The 14,342-nt window shown below is 46.0% G+C and overlaps 1 protein-coding gene across 2 annotated transcripts in view; it reads left to right on the forward strand.

The window, feature by feature from the left end:
• GAPVD1 (GTPase activating protein and VPS9 domains 1) overlaps positions 1-14,342 on the forward strand; it is a 3,238,556-nt gene that overhangs the window by 2,812,806 nt on the left and 411,408 nt on the right. For both annotated transcript variants that reach the window (XM_044058337.1, XM_044058338.1), the window contains one exon: positions 454-613. In XM_044058337.1, the coding sequence (XP_043914272.1) occupies positions 454-613 (160 nt within the window). The remainder of the gene's footprint in view (positions 1-453; positions 614-14,342) is intronic.

Genomic DNA, 14,342 nt, shown 5'->3' on the forward strand with positions numbered 1-14,342 from the left:
ACTGGTGGGCGCAGAAGCACAGACTGTTCTAATAGAGGTTAATGCCACAGCGTTCTTCTGAAAAACAGCAGATGCTTTGCCCTAATATAGGAGCTTCAGAAAACGTAGTGGAGTTGACAGGTAAAGGAACTATTCATAGACCCACTGAGGAAATGTTTCCTTAAAGATCTACTGTTTTCAGTAAGAAAGCAACTGTTTTTTTTTTCTTGATGTTACATTGCAATGCTACTTAAGCTATCTAGATTCCCTGGTGAGTGACAAACCCCATTCTCATTTCTTTCTGTAGTGCAATGTAGTTTAGGATGTTATACCACTAAAGATAGAAAGCTATCTTTTTTTAAAGAGAAAATGTAGTGTGTGTGTTTGCATCTGCTAGAGTCATATTAACAAATTATTTGCTTTCTTGCAGTGGTCTTGTGTATAATATTCTGCTTCCATTTATTTATTCCACAGACAATGAAATAGTATGTTTCCTAAAAGTACAGCTTGCTGAAGCCATTAACCTACAAGACAAGAATCTTATGGCCCAGCTCCAGGAAACTATGCGTTGTGTGAGCCGCTTTGATAACAGAACTTGCCAGAAGCTACTGGATTCCATTGCAGAAGATTACAGGTGCTTGCTACTTATTAACCATTTGTTTTGGGCAAATATTGCCAAGTGTTTTTATGTACCCAACATAGCTCTCAACCTTCCATCTTCAAAGTGAGGAACACTACCTCTCATAATGTGGAACAAATGGGCAAAATGTGGAACACACTCTTAACGGCTTACTAATATCTTCAGCCATAAAGCTGACAGGATAGAGTGCTACTTCATACTTTTTAAAACATTCTTTTAATGAATTAATAAGATTCAGTACTATTTACCATGGATATCAGTTAAAAAAAATTCCTAACTCAGACTGTGTGACAGAGGCTTTCAGTGTGGAACTTTGAGGTACATGGGCTTTTTAAAACCCAAAATGATGAACATCCCTCGTAATTAGGTACACTTGAGAGCTATGGTACCCAAGCTTCAGGTTACTACTGTGAAACAGCAGTATTTTTATAGAATTGCCAGTTTGAACTTAATGAATGAGACCTATTTTTTTTTTTTTTTTTTTTTTTTTTTTTTTAATGACTTTTTCAGCTGACCACCAGATCTCTGTTGAGGCTGTGTAACAGATCTATAGGATATCTCTGGAGAAACCAATTTGCATCAAACACTATGGACAGATAAAGTTCTGGCTTTTACTGTAGAAAGTGGATTGGTACATTTGCACCAATCTGTTTCCTACAGCCAGATATACACTCTTTCAGGCTCAGTTCTTCAAGCGAAGAGTTAAAATAAAGAAAAAAGAAATTGTCTTATCATAATGTTCCATCTGTGTTGTTGATCTTCTTTCTTTCATCACTGATGGGTTCGGTTCAGAGCCTTTTGAACCAAGTCACCTAATACAAGCTCACGCCAGCCAAAAAACTCTCGAGCAAAGCTATTACCCATAGTGCCCTTCTCCCTGTTACCGCAGATCGAGTTTGCCCATCTTGTAAAGCAGAGGCCATTTCTGCGCAAATGCCCTAATTCACCACTTGGACCTAAAGAATCCCCCAAGAGCCTTTGGAGGGGGAAGGAGGGTGGGATGTGATGAATGAAAGAAGATCAACAACACAGATGGAATGTTATGGTAAGACATAACTTCTTTATCTGATGTTAATCTTCTTTCCATTCATCACTGATGGGACAGAATCCCCAGCTACCTTGTGTTTCTTGGGCGGCCCTTATTAAAGAACGTTCCTGTGCACCATTGAGCCGAAGGCAGCTCTCCCTCTGGAGACCACATCCAATTTGTAGTGATTAATAAAAGTGTGGGGGTTAATATCATCCATAGAGGCTCTCGAATGGAAGGCTACAGAAGTTGCCATGGATCTGGTAGAATGGGCTTTGACATTCTGTGATGTAGGTTTTTTTGCAAGCGAATAGATGTAGCGTATGCAGTTCCTTAGCCATTTCGATAAAGTGACCTTGGACACAGAATCTCCCATTCTAGGTCCAGAGAAGGAAATGAAAAGCTGGTCAGTTTTATGCATCACTTTGGTTCTGTCCAAATAAAACCTCAGTTGTCTGTGTACATCCAAAGAATGTAGACAGTATTCCACTTAGTAAAATTTGGGAAAAATACTGGCAAATCAATGGTCTGATTGATGGAAAAATCTGAAATAACTTTGGTGAGAAAAGATGGGTTTGCCCGGAGTGATACTCTGTTTTTGTTGAAGATTAATAGGGACTTTTAATGCATAATGCCTGAAGGTTTGAAATTCGTCTGGCTGATGTGATGGCTACCAGGAAAAGAGACTTCCAAGATAAAAATTTGAGGTCACACTTTGTTGCAGGTTCAAAAAGAGGTTGAGTTAATTACTGAAGAACTAACGCAAGGTTCCATGTCTCTATATGTTGTCTGATTGGAGGCCTGATGTGAGATATCCCTTTAAGAAAAGTTTTGCATAACCCAAGAGAGATGAGGGGAGTATTATCCAAACCATCATGAAAATTAGAAATAGCCACCAGATGTACTCATATGGTAGAAGCTGCAGTTCCATCCGTAAAGAATTTTGACAGATATTGTAAGACTGCTGTAACTGGAGCCGAGTATGCATCTAGCCTTCTTTTCTTGGACCAAGTAGAGAACCTCGTCCATTTGTCTAGGTATAGTCTTCTGGTGGATGGTTTGTGTGAGGTCAGGACAATGTCAAGTACAGGTGAGGGGAGGTTATCCTGCCTGGCGATTAATGGAATTGGAGAAACCAAGCTGTTAGCTTGAGACTGGATAGGTTTGGGTGACAACCCTTGGGGGTGAGAAATCAGGTCTGGAAAAGGATCCAGAACCCATGGTCGACATAACAGATGAGGCCGAAGGAAGGGGAACCAAACTTGCCAAGGCCAAAAGGGGGCTATGAGGATCACTTTGCATTTCAACTGAATAGCTTTCTTTATGAATTGGGGAATCAGAGGGATGGGGGGATAAGCATATAGCAGTCCCATGGGCCAGTCGTGAATTAGAGCATCCCTCGGGGATTTACCCTGTAGGAGAAACAGGGCAAAATAGCTACTGCATTTGTTGTTTGGGAGATGAATAGGTCGCAGCAAGGCTGGCCCCAACAGCTGAAAATTTTTGCTGCTACGTTGGGATTGAGGGTCCACTCATTAGGCAGGCGAATACATCTGCTCAACTTATCTGCAGTCACGTTGGAATTCCCAGGCATATGCGTTGCTATCAGAAAGCAGTTGGAAGCTATCGCCACTGCCAAATTCTCATGGCCTCTCGACACAGGGGATAAAACTTGGTTCCTCCTTGCTTGTTGATGTCCCAGACTACTGACATGTCTAAATTGCAATCGTCCCAGAAGGAAGAACAGATTGGAATGCTTGCAGCGCTAACAGCACCGCTCTCAGTTCTAGAACGTTGATATGCAGGCTGGCCTCCAAAGTGGACCATGTGCCTTGGAACGTCTTTCCCTGGAAATGCCCCCTCACCCTATCAGAAAAGCATCCGTGGTCACAATGACCTTGGGTTGGGGAGAATGGAATGGGCAGCTCCAAAGTTCTGTGTCTGGCCTCATCCACCCAAGAAGGACCTGCTTGCAACAATTGGTTATCTGAATTTGAAAACATAGAGGGTGGTAATTCGGAAACCATTGAGATAGCAGTAGCCATTGAAGTATTCACATATGCAGTTTTGCAATGGGCACTATTGCAATGGAAGCTGCCATGGATCCTAAAACCTGAAGAACCTCCATTGCTGAGGCTTTGTTTTGGCAGAGTATCACCCGGAGCTGGAGCCTCAATCTCTGATGTCTGTGAGCCGGGAGAGACACCAGACAAGAACAAGTGTCAGACTGCTTCAATGAATTCTATGTTCTGAGTCGGAGCAAAGTTGGATTTCTCCCAGTTTATCATTATTCCCAAAATTCTTGTCAGGGAAAGTGTGTACTACAGGGCCGTTATCAGAAGATGCTTGGTAGGAGCGGTAAGGAGCCAATTGTCCAAATACAGAAACACCTGGAATCTTTGTAGCCTCAAGTGAGCTGAGACCACTGCCATGCACTTTATGAATACTCTGGGGGCTGTAGGGAGTCCGAACAGCAGGGCACAAAACTGGTAGTGACTGGCTCCTAGCCGGAAGCGAAGTAGACTCCTGGAGCATTTTTCCATTTTGATATGGTAATATGCATCCCTGATATCTGTTGAGCACATCCAATTGCCTTCCCTTAGAAAAGGGAGAATGGACAGAACCGTGACCATCCAGAATTTCGTTTGGGCAATGGACTTGTTCAAACTGCTGAGATCCAGAATTGGTCTCCAGTCCCCTGTCTTTTTGGCACCAAAAACAATCTTGAGTAGAATCCAGATCCGCATTGGTCTGGTGAGATTATTTGGAAGACTATTTTTTGACACAGCTTGTTTATTTCTGCAGCTGCTCCTTCCCTTTGACTGGGTGGAATGTCAGGAAGTTTTGGGTAAGTGTTGAGGGGAATGGTGTAGCCTCCGGTTATGATCCTCTAAAGCCAACGGTCGGAAGTTATAGAATGTCAGCCAGTGTGGTGCAGATAGAAATGTCTCCCGACTGCTTCCAGAGGAAAGCAATCGAGCCGCTCTTCAGGAGCGGTGATGAAGCTGCCCAGAGAAAGAATCCCTGGGTCCCTGATTACACGGACCCCCTCTGTCTCGGTAGGGGTGTCTTCCAGAATTGTTACCCCCTCTGCCCTTGGGAGTATCATCGCCACATGTGGCACAGAAAGGACCCTGAGATTTTTTGTGTCACATTTTTCTACTCCTCTGGTTCCTGGAAAAGGAATGTTGAGGATTGGAATACCGTAGGCCTGTGGCAGATAGGGTCTTACCGTCTTGCTCACACCTGGCCAGGGTGTCTTTCACCTTGGGGCCAAAAAGGGAAGATGCTTCGATTGGAGGGTTCAGGAAGGAAGACTTGAAAGGGTCAGTGAAGTCACAGAGGTGCATCTAGGCATGGTGTCTCATAACTATGCCTGAACCTGCCGCTCTAGTCACCCCTTCGGTTGCATGTGAGAGCAACCTCATGGACGAATTGGAGATCGATTCCAGGGTTGCGAGCTGCATGGCAACCTAGTCTCTTACCTTGTCAGACACCTGTCCTGCGAGTGTTCCAGAGAGTTTGGAAACCAAGTCTCTTTGGAGCCTCGTAAAATGTGCCAATTAATTCAGAGACCATATGGCAAAGGTCGCTGAAGCAAAAACACGCTTCCCTAATCTGTCCACAGCCTGGGACTCCCTACTGGGCAGTTGATCAGTATGACTCTTTGGCGAGATCCTTTTTCGTGGCCACCCCCACCACCATAGCATCAACTGGTAAACCTCTCGACCATTGTGGGTTCTCCTCGGGGGGGGGGGGGGAGTATCTTGTCAGGTCTCTGAGGGATTGACTCAACAGAATCAGGGTTCTTCCAGGCATGCTGCACCACGAGTTGTACCAGCTGGTCTGCAGGCGGTGTCACCCAAGAGGTAGATGGCCAGGTACGGAAAGCCTGCAGAAACACTGTCTCCTCGGAAGAAGGGTTAGTGGGCTTCCATTCACCCCTCTGTTTCAACATTTCAAGGATGTCCCCAAAGGAGACATCATAAGGGGGTGACTGTGTGGACCCTTCACCATCATCGAAATCTGTATCCTCTGTCAGAGATTCTTTAGGGGAGTCTACGTGCTTCCTCTTGCACAATCTTTTCCATGGGGGCTCCTCAGTGGGGGCTTCCGAGGAAGACTCTGAAGAGAGGGCACCCTGTAACAGGGTCTCCTGCGACTTTCCTGCCTAGTATCTCGTGGCAGTGGCTTGTGTCAGTTGTAGCTCGGGGGGAAAAGAGGTCTGGGGTTCCAATGTTGGAGCAATGCTTCTAGAAGTGAGTGCCCTCTCAATAGCTCAGAAAGCAGGTCCGCTTGAAGAGGGATGGGAGCCTGGACAACCTCGGAACCAGGGTCACTCCCTGCTCCATTGAAACCATTCCCGAGGATGGAGCCTCAAGCAGGATCGGTGCAGACAGAACTCCCAGTACCGTGAAGGGAACTGTAGACACACTCGGGACCATGCCACGAGCCAAGGAGCCTGCAGCCCAGTCACAGGGTTGAGGAAGGCCCGGTTCAGTGGGGACTGAAGGCCAAAGGGACAGTCCTGGAGCCCCAGTGAGGTCCACTACAGGCACAGAGATGGAGAGTTCCAAAAAGGACGCTGAAAAGGACATCAGAGCTGATGACTTTGGATCAGATATGGTCAGAGGAGGAGAGCAGGATGGAGTCCGTGGAGAAGCCAACCCAAGTCCTGCAGGTGGATGGGTCCTAGAAGGAGTGAGTATCCCCCTGGCTGTCAACAGCTGGTCCGCAAGACACACCACATCAAGCTTGGAAAGGCTCCTGGTGGATCTAGTGGATACTCCCGACGCGGAGTCAGGTCATTCTAGGAATGGACTGTATATGTGCCCTAGAAATGGATCTTGCCCTGGCCCAGCAATCAAAGAGCCTCAGTCCTCACCACTAACACCATGGAGGTCGTCTCCTAGAAGAGAGGAAAGGCCAACTAATACGCACAGTAAAGTACAATTTCCCTTAAGTGCACACGGAGATCACAGTCAGTCTGGGGCTGGTTGCTCCCTTCACACCAGGTCTCCAATAAGACTCTCCACTGGCACAGATATAGGGTCCAGGTCTCAGCCAAGCTGGGCAAGCTAAAACCTCCAGTACCCTCTCTGTCCAACCAGTGCTTCGTGACCCTGCCAAGCAGCTGAGACAACACACACACTTTACGATAAGTATTTCTACAACTTCACAGACACTCCTGGGAAAGGCTGGCACAGATTCTACAGCTGTGCCCCTTTACCCAGACCATATGGTAGTAATCCCTGCCACCACCCAGCTAATAATATCAGCTACTAAAAGGCCCTTAAAAGGGTGTCCAATTATTACTATGCAATATTATTATCCAGTGGTAATGTGACTATACAGTCTAAGGCTTATTAGAGTGGCCTATTACAATAAACTCTATACATATGCAATGTACTCTAGAGCTTATCTCTACACAAATCAGCCACAGTTAAAGTTTTTTAAAAATATTTAATAATAAATAATTAAAACACAAGACAAAACTACTACTCCACAGAGATATGCAAGAGTTCAGAGATCACACAGAAACTTAAAATAATACGGTAGGACAGGTCTGATTTCAAAGAAAAATACCTAATTAATCTTTACTAGCTTTAACTATTCTTACAAGAAATCACAGTACTAAAACTTACATGTGAGCTTAGGCAGAGTGCTGAGTTAGATATCCAAGATCAAAATGTTCCCCTCTCTCTTGTGAGAAATAGTATTTAAACATTACCAACAAACATGTCTGCTGGGTCCCTCCCCAAATTACATCATGTTGACACTTAGGTTTTCCAGGCAAATAAAACTGCATTATTTAGCAATCTAACACCTGCTCAGAAACTTACAACAATAGAAGACATTTCACATGTATATTCTAACAGAAACCAGAGCAGTAAAGCACCATCCGCATGTAAATTCCGGCCATAAACCTTAGCCTTAAAACAATGGACATGAAACCTTCATCCAGACGCACTGGAGCCGAATTCTAACATGAAAGGGTCACAACATGCTTCACTGGGCCAGTAGAGTGCAATGTTGTCACATATTTGGCAGTACCACATTTCACAGTATTATTTTATACTCCAGAAAGCATGCCTGTATTTTAACATTTATTTACAAATGCCAGAATTCTATATCACATTCTGTTTGACTAGGCTGGCAGCCTTCGCGCATCTCTTCCCAATCATCACAGAGAGTATCGGGTCTGTGGTGTGGAATCTACTGGCACTGATGTCTCAAGTTTGGAGACTCAAAGAAGTAGCGTCAAAGTTGTCATTATCGGGACTGTGAAAGGGCACTCGGAGCCAACACAGAAAGTTCACTAGCAAGCGTAATCACATAGATAGACATCGAAGACATGCACTGTGCCGAAGCAGCACGCTGTGCCGAAGTTGGAAAGTCAGAAGTCTGTGCCAGAGACAGTATCTGAGCCGAAGCTGGCGTCTATATAGGAACAGTTGTAGTTGGAGCGGAAGAGGTCAGTGCCGATGAGGCGGACTTTTGCTCCGAAGATAATGTAGATACCTTAGGCTTTACATGTTTGCGCTGGTCACCCAGTGGTGAAGAGGGAACAAAGTGGGACCCTTTCTTATCCTTGATTGGAGGGGATGAGACCTCCATCACAGAAAGGGCCTCTGAAAAGGGCGACTTAAGGAGGCCCTTCAGAATCTGCTTGTTTTTGCGATCGTTCAAGGTGCGCTGGCTAAAACTTTGACAGATCACACAAGGGGGTTGCACCGAAAGTTTGGGCACCCTCAAACAATAAACACAATCATCATGGGAATCACTGTTAGGCAGTTTACCCTTACATATGAAGTACAATGCTTAAACCCCGATGTGCCCTTTTTATCAGACATCATGAACAAAGTACACACGTTAGATAGAAAACTAAGGCAAAGAGTTCTGATTCTACGGTATCTAAGTCTACTATGTCTATAGATCCACTATATCTATATCTAAATATATATCAAAACACACACGTTAGCTGAAAAGGGAAGTAAAAATGCCAAACGATGGTATTTAAGAATACCACAAGGGTAGGAAGAAAGGCCGTACCACCAATGGTACTTAAAAATTACCAAACGGGTAGAAAGGTCTAAATATCGCTTCAAATTTAGAGAAATATCAAGATTAACAACAAAAAATGAGAGAGACAAAATATCCAGAAAAGATGTCAAAAGTTTTCCACTTAGCTGAGAGCTTGGCTGAAACGCGGCTTTACGGCTATGTGGCAAATGAGATCTGGGGTAAAAGGGAGAATGGCACTATGGGTAATAGCTTAGCTCAAGAGTTTTTTGGCTTGGTATTAGGCTGAGTCAGGCTTGGAACTGAACCCATCAGTGATGAATGGAAAGAAGATTAACAACATCAGATATACTTTTTCTTAGCTTAAAGCACACAAACCTCTTAAGTGTCTTTCTGTACCAGCATTCAGAAATGCTAGTAATGAAAAAAAAAAATGCAGGAACTGCAGGTTCCCGTTACCTATCACACTTTGTGCCCGGGGCAAATGCTCCTTCACCCTGTCCTTGTCACACTACTCCATAGAGGAATTTAAATCAAGCATGGTCTTGGATTTTTGGTTTTATCATTTTTGCATAATCTCAAGAGAGTTTTACTTGTTTACTATTTTATTGTTCTGTTTTTTTAGTTATATTTTTACAGTTGTCAAATTTCAGAAAAGCACTTAAGTACATTGTACTTTCATTGTTTTTTATAATAATGACAGGTTAACAGCTCAAGTAAACAAGACTTGACTGGACAAGTAAAGGCAATAGATTATCAAGTTTTTAAAGTTTCATTTCAGTGTACAGTAAAAAAAAAAAAAAAATAGGATTTGCTACCAAAGGAAACACCGTTAGGTTTGTGCTTGGGAAGTAAATTTGGTCTGGGTTAAAAAAATGGCTTCTATGCTTCTGGAGTTTGTTAAACATTTACATTTTTAATAGTGTTGAGAATGCAGATAGCATACAGACATAATTCTCAATCCATCAGCGCAAGAGATCAAGACAAGATGGCAGCAAGTGGGTGTATAGCTTCATTATGTCTATCTAGTGTGTGATATATGTAATATAGCTGTACAGTGTAGTAAATTGTATTTTGAAGCTGCCCCAAGATTACTGGCCTTGTTTACTACCTAATGCTAGTTTGACTGTTTGGTCTTGTGAGATGATGGATAGAAGAGTTGATAGTATTGCTGCCAGTCTGTAATTTCTGCTTTAATTTCAGTCTAACAACAAGATTTGGGAAAACTACATGTGTAAGTGAAGTAAGAGAGTGGATAGTCAAGGAATGAAGGTTCAGAGTGCTGATGATAGCTTTATGATAATAAACTATCTTTAGTGGGACTAAGGACTGTTGTGTTCTTAGCTCATTCTGCCTAGTTTTGTAGAATTCTGCTCACATCTAACTTAGTGAAAGCTTGGATGGGAATATTTATAGCAGGGTCAAATAGAAATATCCTTTGCTACTTTGATTAGCAGATAGCAGGCATTTTTATGTAATCTGTGACAGAGGATTAGACTGGCATAACTAATTGGTACTGTTGAGTAATGACAACTGGTTTCTCTGTATATTTGGTTGAAGAAGGCAGCACAGGTTGTGTGTGCTTAGATTGTGTGTTGTCGAGTTTGAAGAATTAATGATTATCTCTGTTCTGTTCCTGAGTCTATTTCTTTGGAACTTGATTCTACTATGCATTGCCCAGTGGCAGACCCAGCACTCAAATAGATGGGGAAGCTAACAGTGACCTGGCAGATTAGGAGTAGCAGGTCATCAGAGCAGAATCTGGTTAGTGGCATCATATGCACTGTTTTTGTTGCTGTACTAGTACCATTTCCATTCTTCTAAATGCTGAGCAAAAGATGATGTTAAGTTGTCAATCTCGCCTTCATTCTTGCTGGATTGGATGGGTTCGGAGCCGATCCTCGGCTCCAACTCGGCACTTGCTTTAGCTCGAGAACTCCTTTTACCAGCTCGAGGCAACCCTATATCCCATGATGCAAGGCGGAACTACCTCAGATCTCGTTTGCCGCTTAGCGAAAGAGGTCTCCTTTGCCAGCTGAGGTGAGTTTTTCTTAGTAAAATAAGAAAAGTGTAGTTAGGAGTTTATTTCCCTTTTTGAGCGTCAGTTTAGTCTGTAATCTAGTTACAGCCCACCCTTTCCCTCTTTTTCAGTCCTTTTGTAAACTTTTATAAATTTTAAGTTACAGTAGTTTAGTCAGGCCTAGTTCCCCCTTGGTTATCCCTTCCTGTGTGTTTGTGTAGGGATTAAGTTGTGTGTTTGTGGGGACTGTTTGTGGTATCCTTGTTAGGATGTCTAGAGAAGGCAAGGTCTCAGGCTTCAAGAAGTGTGACCAGTGCTGTCAGAAAATGTCCCTGACAGACGGTCACACTTCTTGTGTGTATTGCCTGGGGCCTTTGCACCTGCAGGACTCCTGTGCGTTGTGTCATGCTTTTAGCCAGAGAGTCCTGCAGGAAAGGAGGAACAAACTTATCCTCCGAGGTTTACTTAAACCTGAAGGTTCTCCTCCTAAGTCAGGAAAACCTCATAAGCCGCCGAAGGCTCAGGCTACAGTGTCCAAACCTCCTCCGGTGGCTTCGGCTCCGTCGGAGCCGACATCGGCTCCGGCTGGAGTCGATACTGTTTCTTCCAAAGTAGTGGGTTCGGTGCCGGCCGGCTCCGATACCCTGACTACGGTGGCCTTGTCGGCTCCGGCTGGAGCCGACACCTTATCCAGCATCGGAGCCGAGATATCCTCGGCTCCATCTGGAGTTCAAGGGACTTCGGCTCCGATGGTTTCGACCCATAAGAGATCCCGGTCCCCTTCTATTATGAGTATTCACTTGGCTCCGGGGTCTCCTCTTTTATCGGAGCGGAGCCATCGGAGCCGGTCTTCGAGATCTTCCAGGCTGTCTGACCACGACTTGGAGAGGGTGGTAAGCAGGCTGTTGAAGTCTCAGGCACTGGCCCAAATGCTCCATAGCCCGTCTCAGCAGACTGCGGCTATAACCCCTATCATTGAGCTTCCTCCTCCGACTCCACACCAGAGTTCGGAGCCGGAGCTTCTTGGGACAGCGACTGCTTCGATGCCGGAGCCGATACATCCTTCGGCTCCGTCGTCCTCGGCTCCGATCTCTTCCTTGAGACCTTCCTTGGAAGTATCCGGTCGTCGGGTTTCCACTGTCGGCTCCGAGGGGGCTAGTGGCATCGGACCCTTGTCCGACCCCGCTCTCCCTCTCGGGGCTTCGGCTCTGGTAAGCTCGGCACCGACATCGGCCTCGGAGCCTTCTCTCTCTTTGGAGCCGACCATTCCTGTCTCCTCGGAGCGGGTGTGTTCTGGTCTCCCGGGGAGAGGAGCCTTTGAGGTGATGAGGAGTGTCCTGGCCTCAGAGCCAGGTCAGCGGTCCGTCCCTCTAGCTCCTCCCTCATCAGTGCCTGCAGATGCCTCTTGCCAGCCTCTTGCTCTCAGGCCCAGGGATCCATCGCCCCAGGTTTCCCCACTGGGAATTTCCTCCTCTTCCGAGGTTTCTCCTGATCCTGCAGGGGAACCCCCTTGGAAGAGGACTTGTAAGAGGAAACACACAGACTCCCCTGAGTCTACTACATCTGATACCGACTTAGATGAGTCGGAGGGTTCCCCCCGGCCCCCCTCTGAGGATGTCTCCTTTTCAGACATCCTTGAGCTCCTCAAACAGAGGGGGAATTGGCCCTCCATTGACCCCTCCGAGGATGAGTCGGTATACCTGGAGGCTTTTGGATCCCGACCCTCCACCTCCTGGGTGTCTCCGCCTTTCAACCCACTCATGCAGGTAGTGGCTCGGAAGGCGTGGGCGGCTCCAGATTCTGTGGAACCTGTCCCCAGGAGACCATCCAAGTTCATCACGCCCCTTCGGATAAACAGTTCCTGTCCAAAGGTGTCTCTGTGGATGCTATGGTGGTGGCGGCCACTAAGAAGGAACTGGCGGATCCTTCAGTACCTGTCCATCCTCCTAATAAGGATTCTAGGACCATGGACAGGTATGGAAAGCGGATGTTTTCTTCAGCGACCTTTGCTATGCGTTCGCTGAATTACCTTTGTCACTTCACCAGGCTTCAACGAGATATTCTCGAGGAACTGGGAGAAGTAGTCCAGGATCCTTCTGCTGCTGGGGCTCAGGAAAAGATTGCCTCACAGCTTGCTATCCTGAATTCCATATCTAACTCCTCCATGCGGCTCATATCTTATGCGGCCGATGGAGCGAGCAGGGCCGCAGACACAGGCGTTGCTCTTAGACGCCAAGCCTGGATGCGGCTGTGTAATTTTGCGGACCCCTTTAAGGCGTCCTTCACCAACACCCCCTTTGATGGTTCGGCTTTGTTCGGACCTCAGGTGAAGGATACTTTGACCAGATGTGAGCAGGACGGTAAAACTCTTTCTGCCGTTGGAGTCCAGTTTTCCACTCCTTCTAGACCTTATCCCAAGGGTCAGAAGGGGGGGAAGATGTGGTTCCGAAAAGCCCAAGGAGCTACACCGGACACACGTGGTCAGTTTACCCCCAGAGGCAGAGGGGGTAACAATAATAGACGCCGCCCTAGAGGCAGGGGGGGTCCTCAGAACCAGGGCAACAGGGAATCTCTTCCTGAGAAGCCCTTTCAGCATCCCTCAGGTGTTGCCCGACTGTCCACCCTTGGAGGCAGTCGGAGGAAGAATTTCACTGTACCCAGTAGCCTGGCAATCCCTATCCCAAGAGAAGTGGGTACAGTCGATCATATCCGAGGGTTACAAAATCCCCTTTGAAAGGTTTCCCGTACCTTATCAATCCCTTCCAGACATCTCACCCGGTCAAAGGGATTTGGCAAGACAGGAGGTTTCAAAACTCCTGGAAAAAAGAGCCACCCAGACAGTGCCGGCAGACCAAGTAGGATCCGGCTTCTACTCAAGATTCTTTTTGGTCCCCAAAAGGACGGGAGATTGGAGACCGATACTAGACCTAAGCAGACTAAACAAGTCTGTCAAGAAGGCAAGATTCCGGATGGTCACGCTGCAATCCATTCTGCCCTTTCTGGGCAAGGACAACTGGATGTGCTCTATAGACCTTCAGGATGCGTACTATCACATAAAGATTCACCGACGCTCCAGAAGGTTTCTCCGCTTTCGGCTGGGAGCCAGTCATTACCAATTCAGAGCACTGCCCTTTGGCCTCACTTCAGCCCCAAGAGTGTTTACCAAATGCACGGCAGTGGTCACAGCTCACCTGAGACGTCGAGGATTCCAGGTGTTTCCTTATTTGGACGACTGGCTCCTCTCCGCCACCACCAAGCATCAGCTTCTTCAGTCCAGAGACTACACCCTACAGCTTTGCAAGAAACTGGGAATTTCGGTAAATTTCGAAAAATCCTCTCTGCTGCCTTGCCAATCTATCACCTTTATAGGTGCAGAGTTAAATACCGTCAAAATGTTAGCCAGGCTAACAGATCAAAGGATTCTGGACATCCAGAAATTTGTTCAGCTTCTGTTACTAAGCAACAAGATCAAAGCCAGGTTTGTCTTGAAAGTTCTAGGCCTAATGGCTGCGGCCATTGTTCTTCTTCCACTGGCTCGCTTCCACATGCGTCTCCTGCAGTGGATGTTATTCACGCAGTGGTCGTACCACAATCTGCCTATGAGACACGAAATCTTGGTAACACAGTCGTGCAGGGCTCATCTACGATGGTGG

The sequence above is a fragment of the Protopterus annectens genome, chromosome 16.part0 (genome assembly GCF_019279795.1).
Source record: "Protopterus annectens isolate FY-2018-M chromosome 16.part0, PAN1.0, whole genome shotgun sequence".
NCBI lineage: Eukaryota > Metazoa > Chordata > Ceratodontiformes > Protopteridae > Protopterus > Protopterus annectens.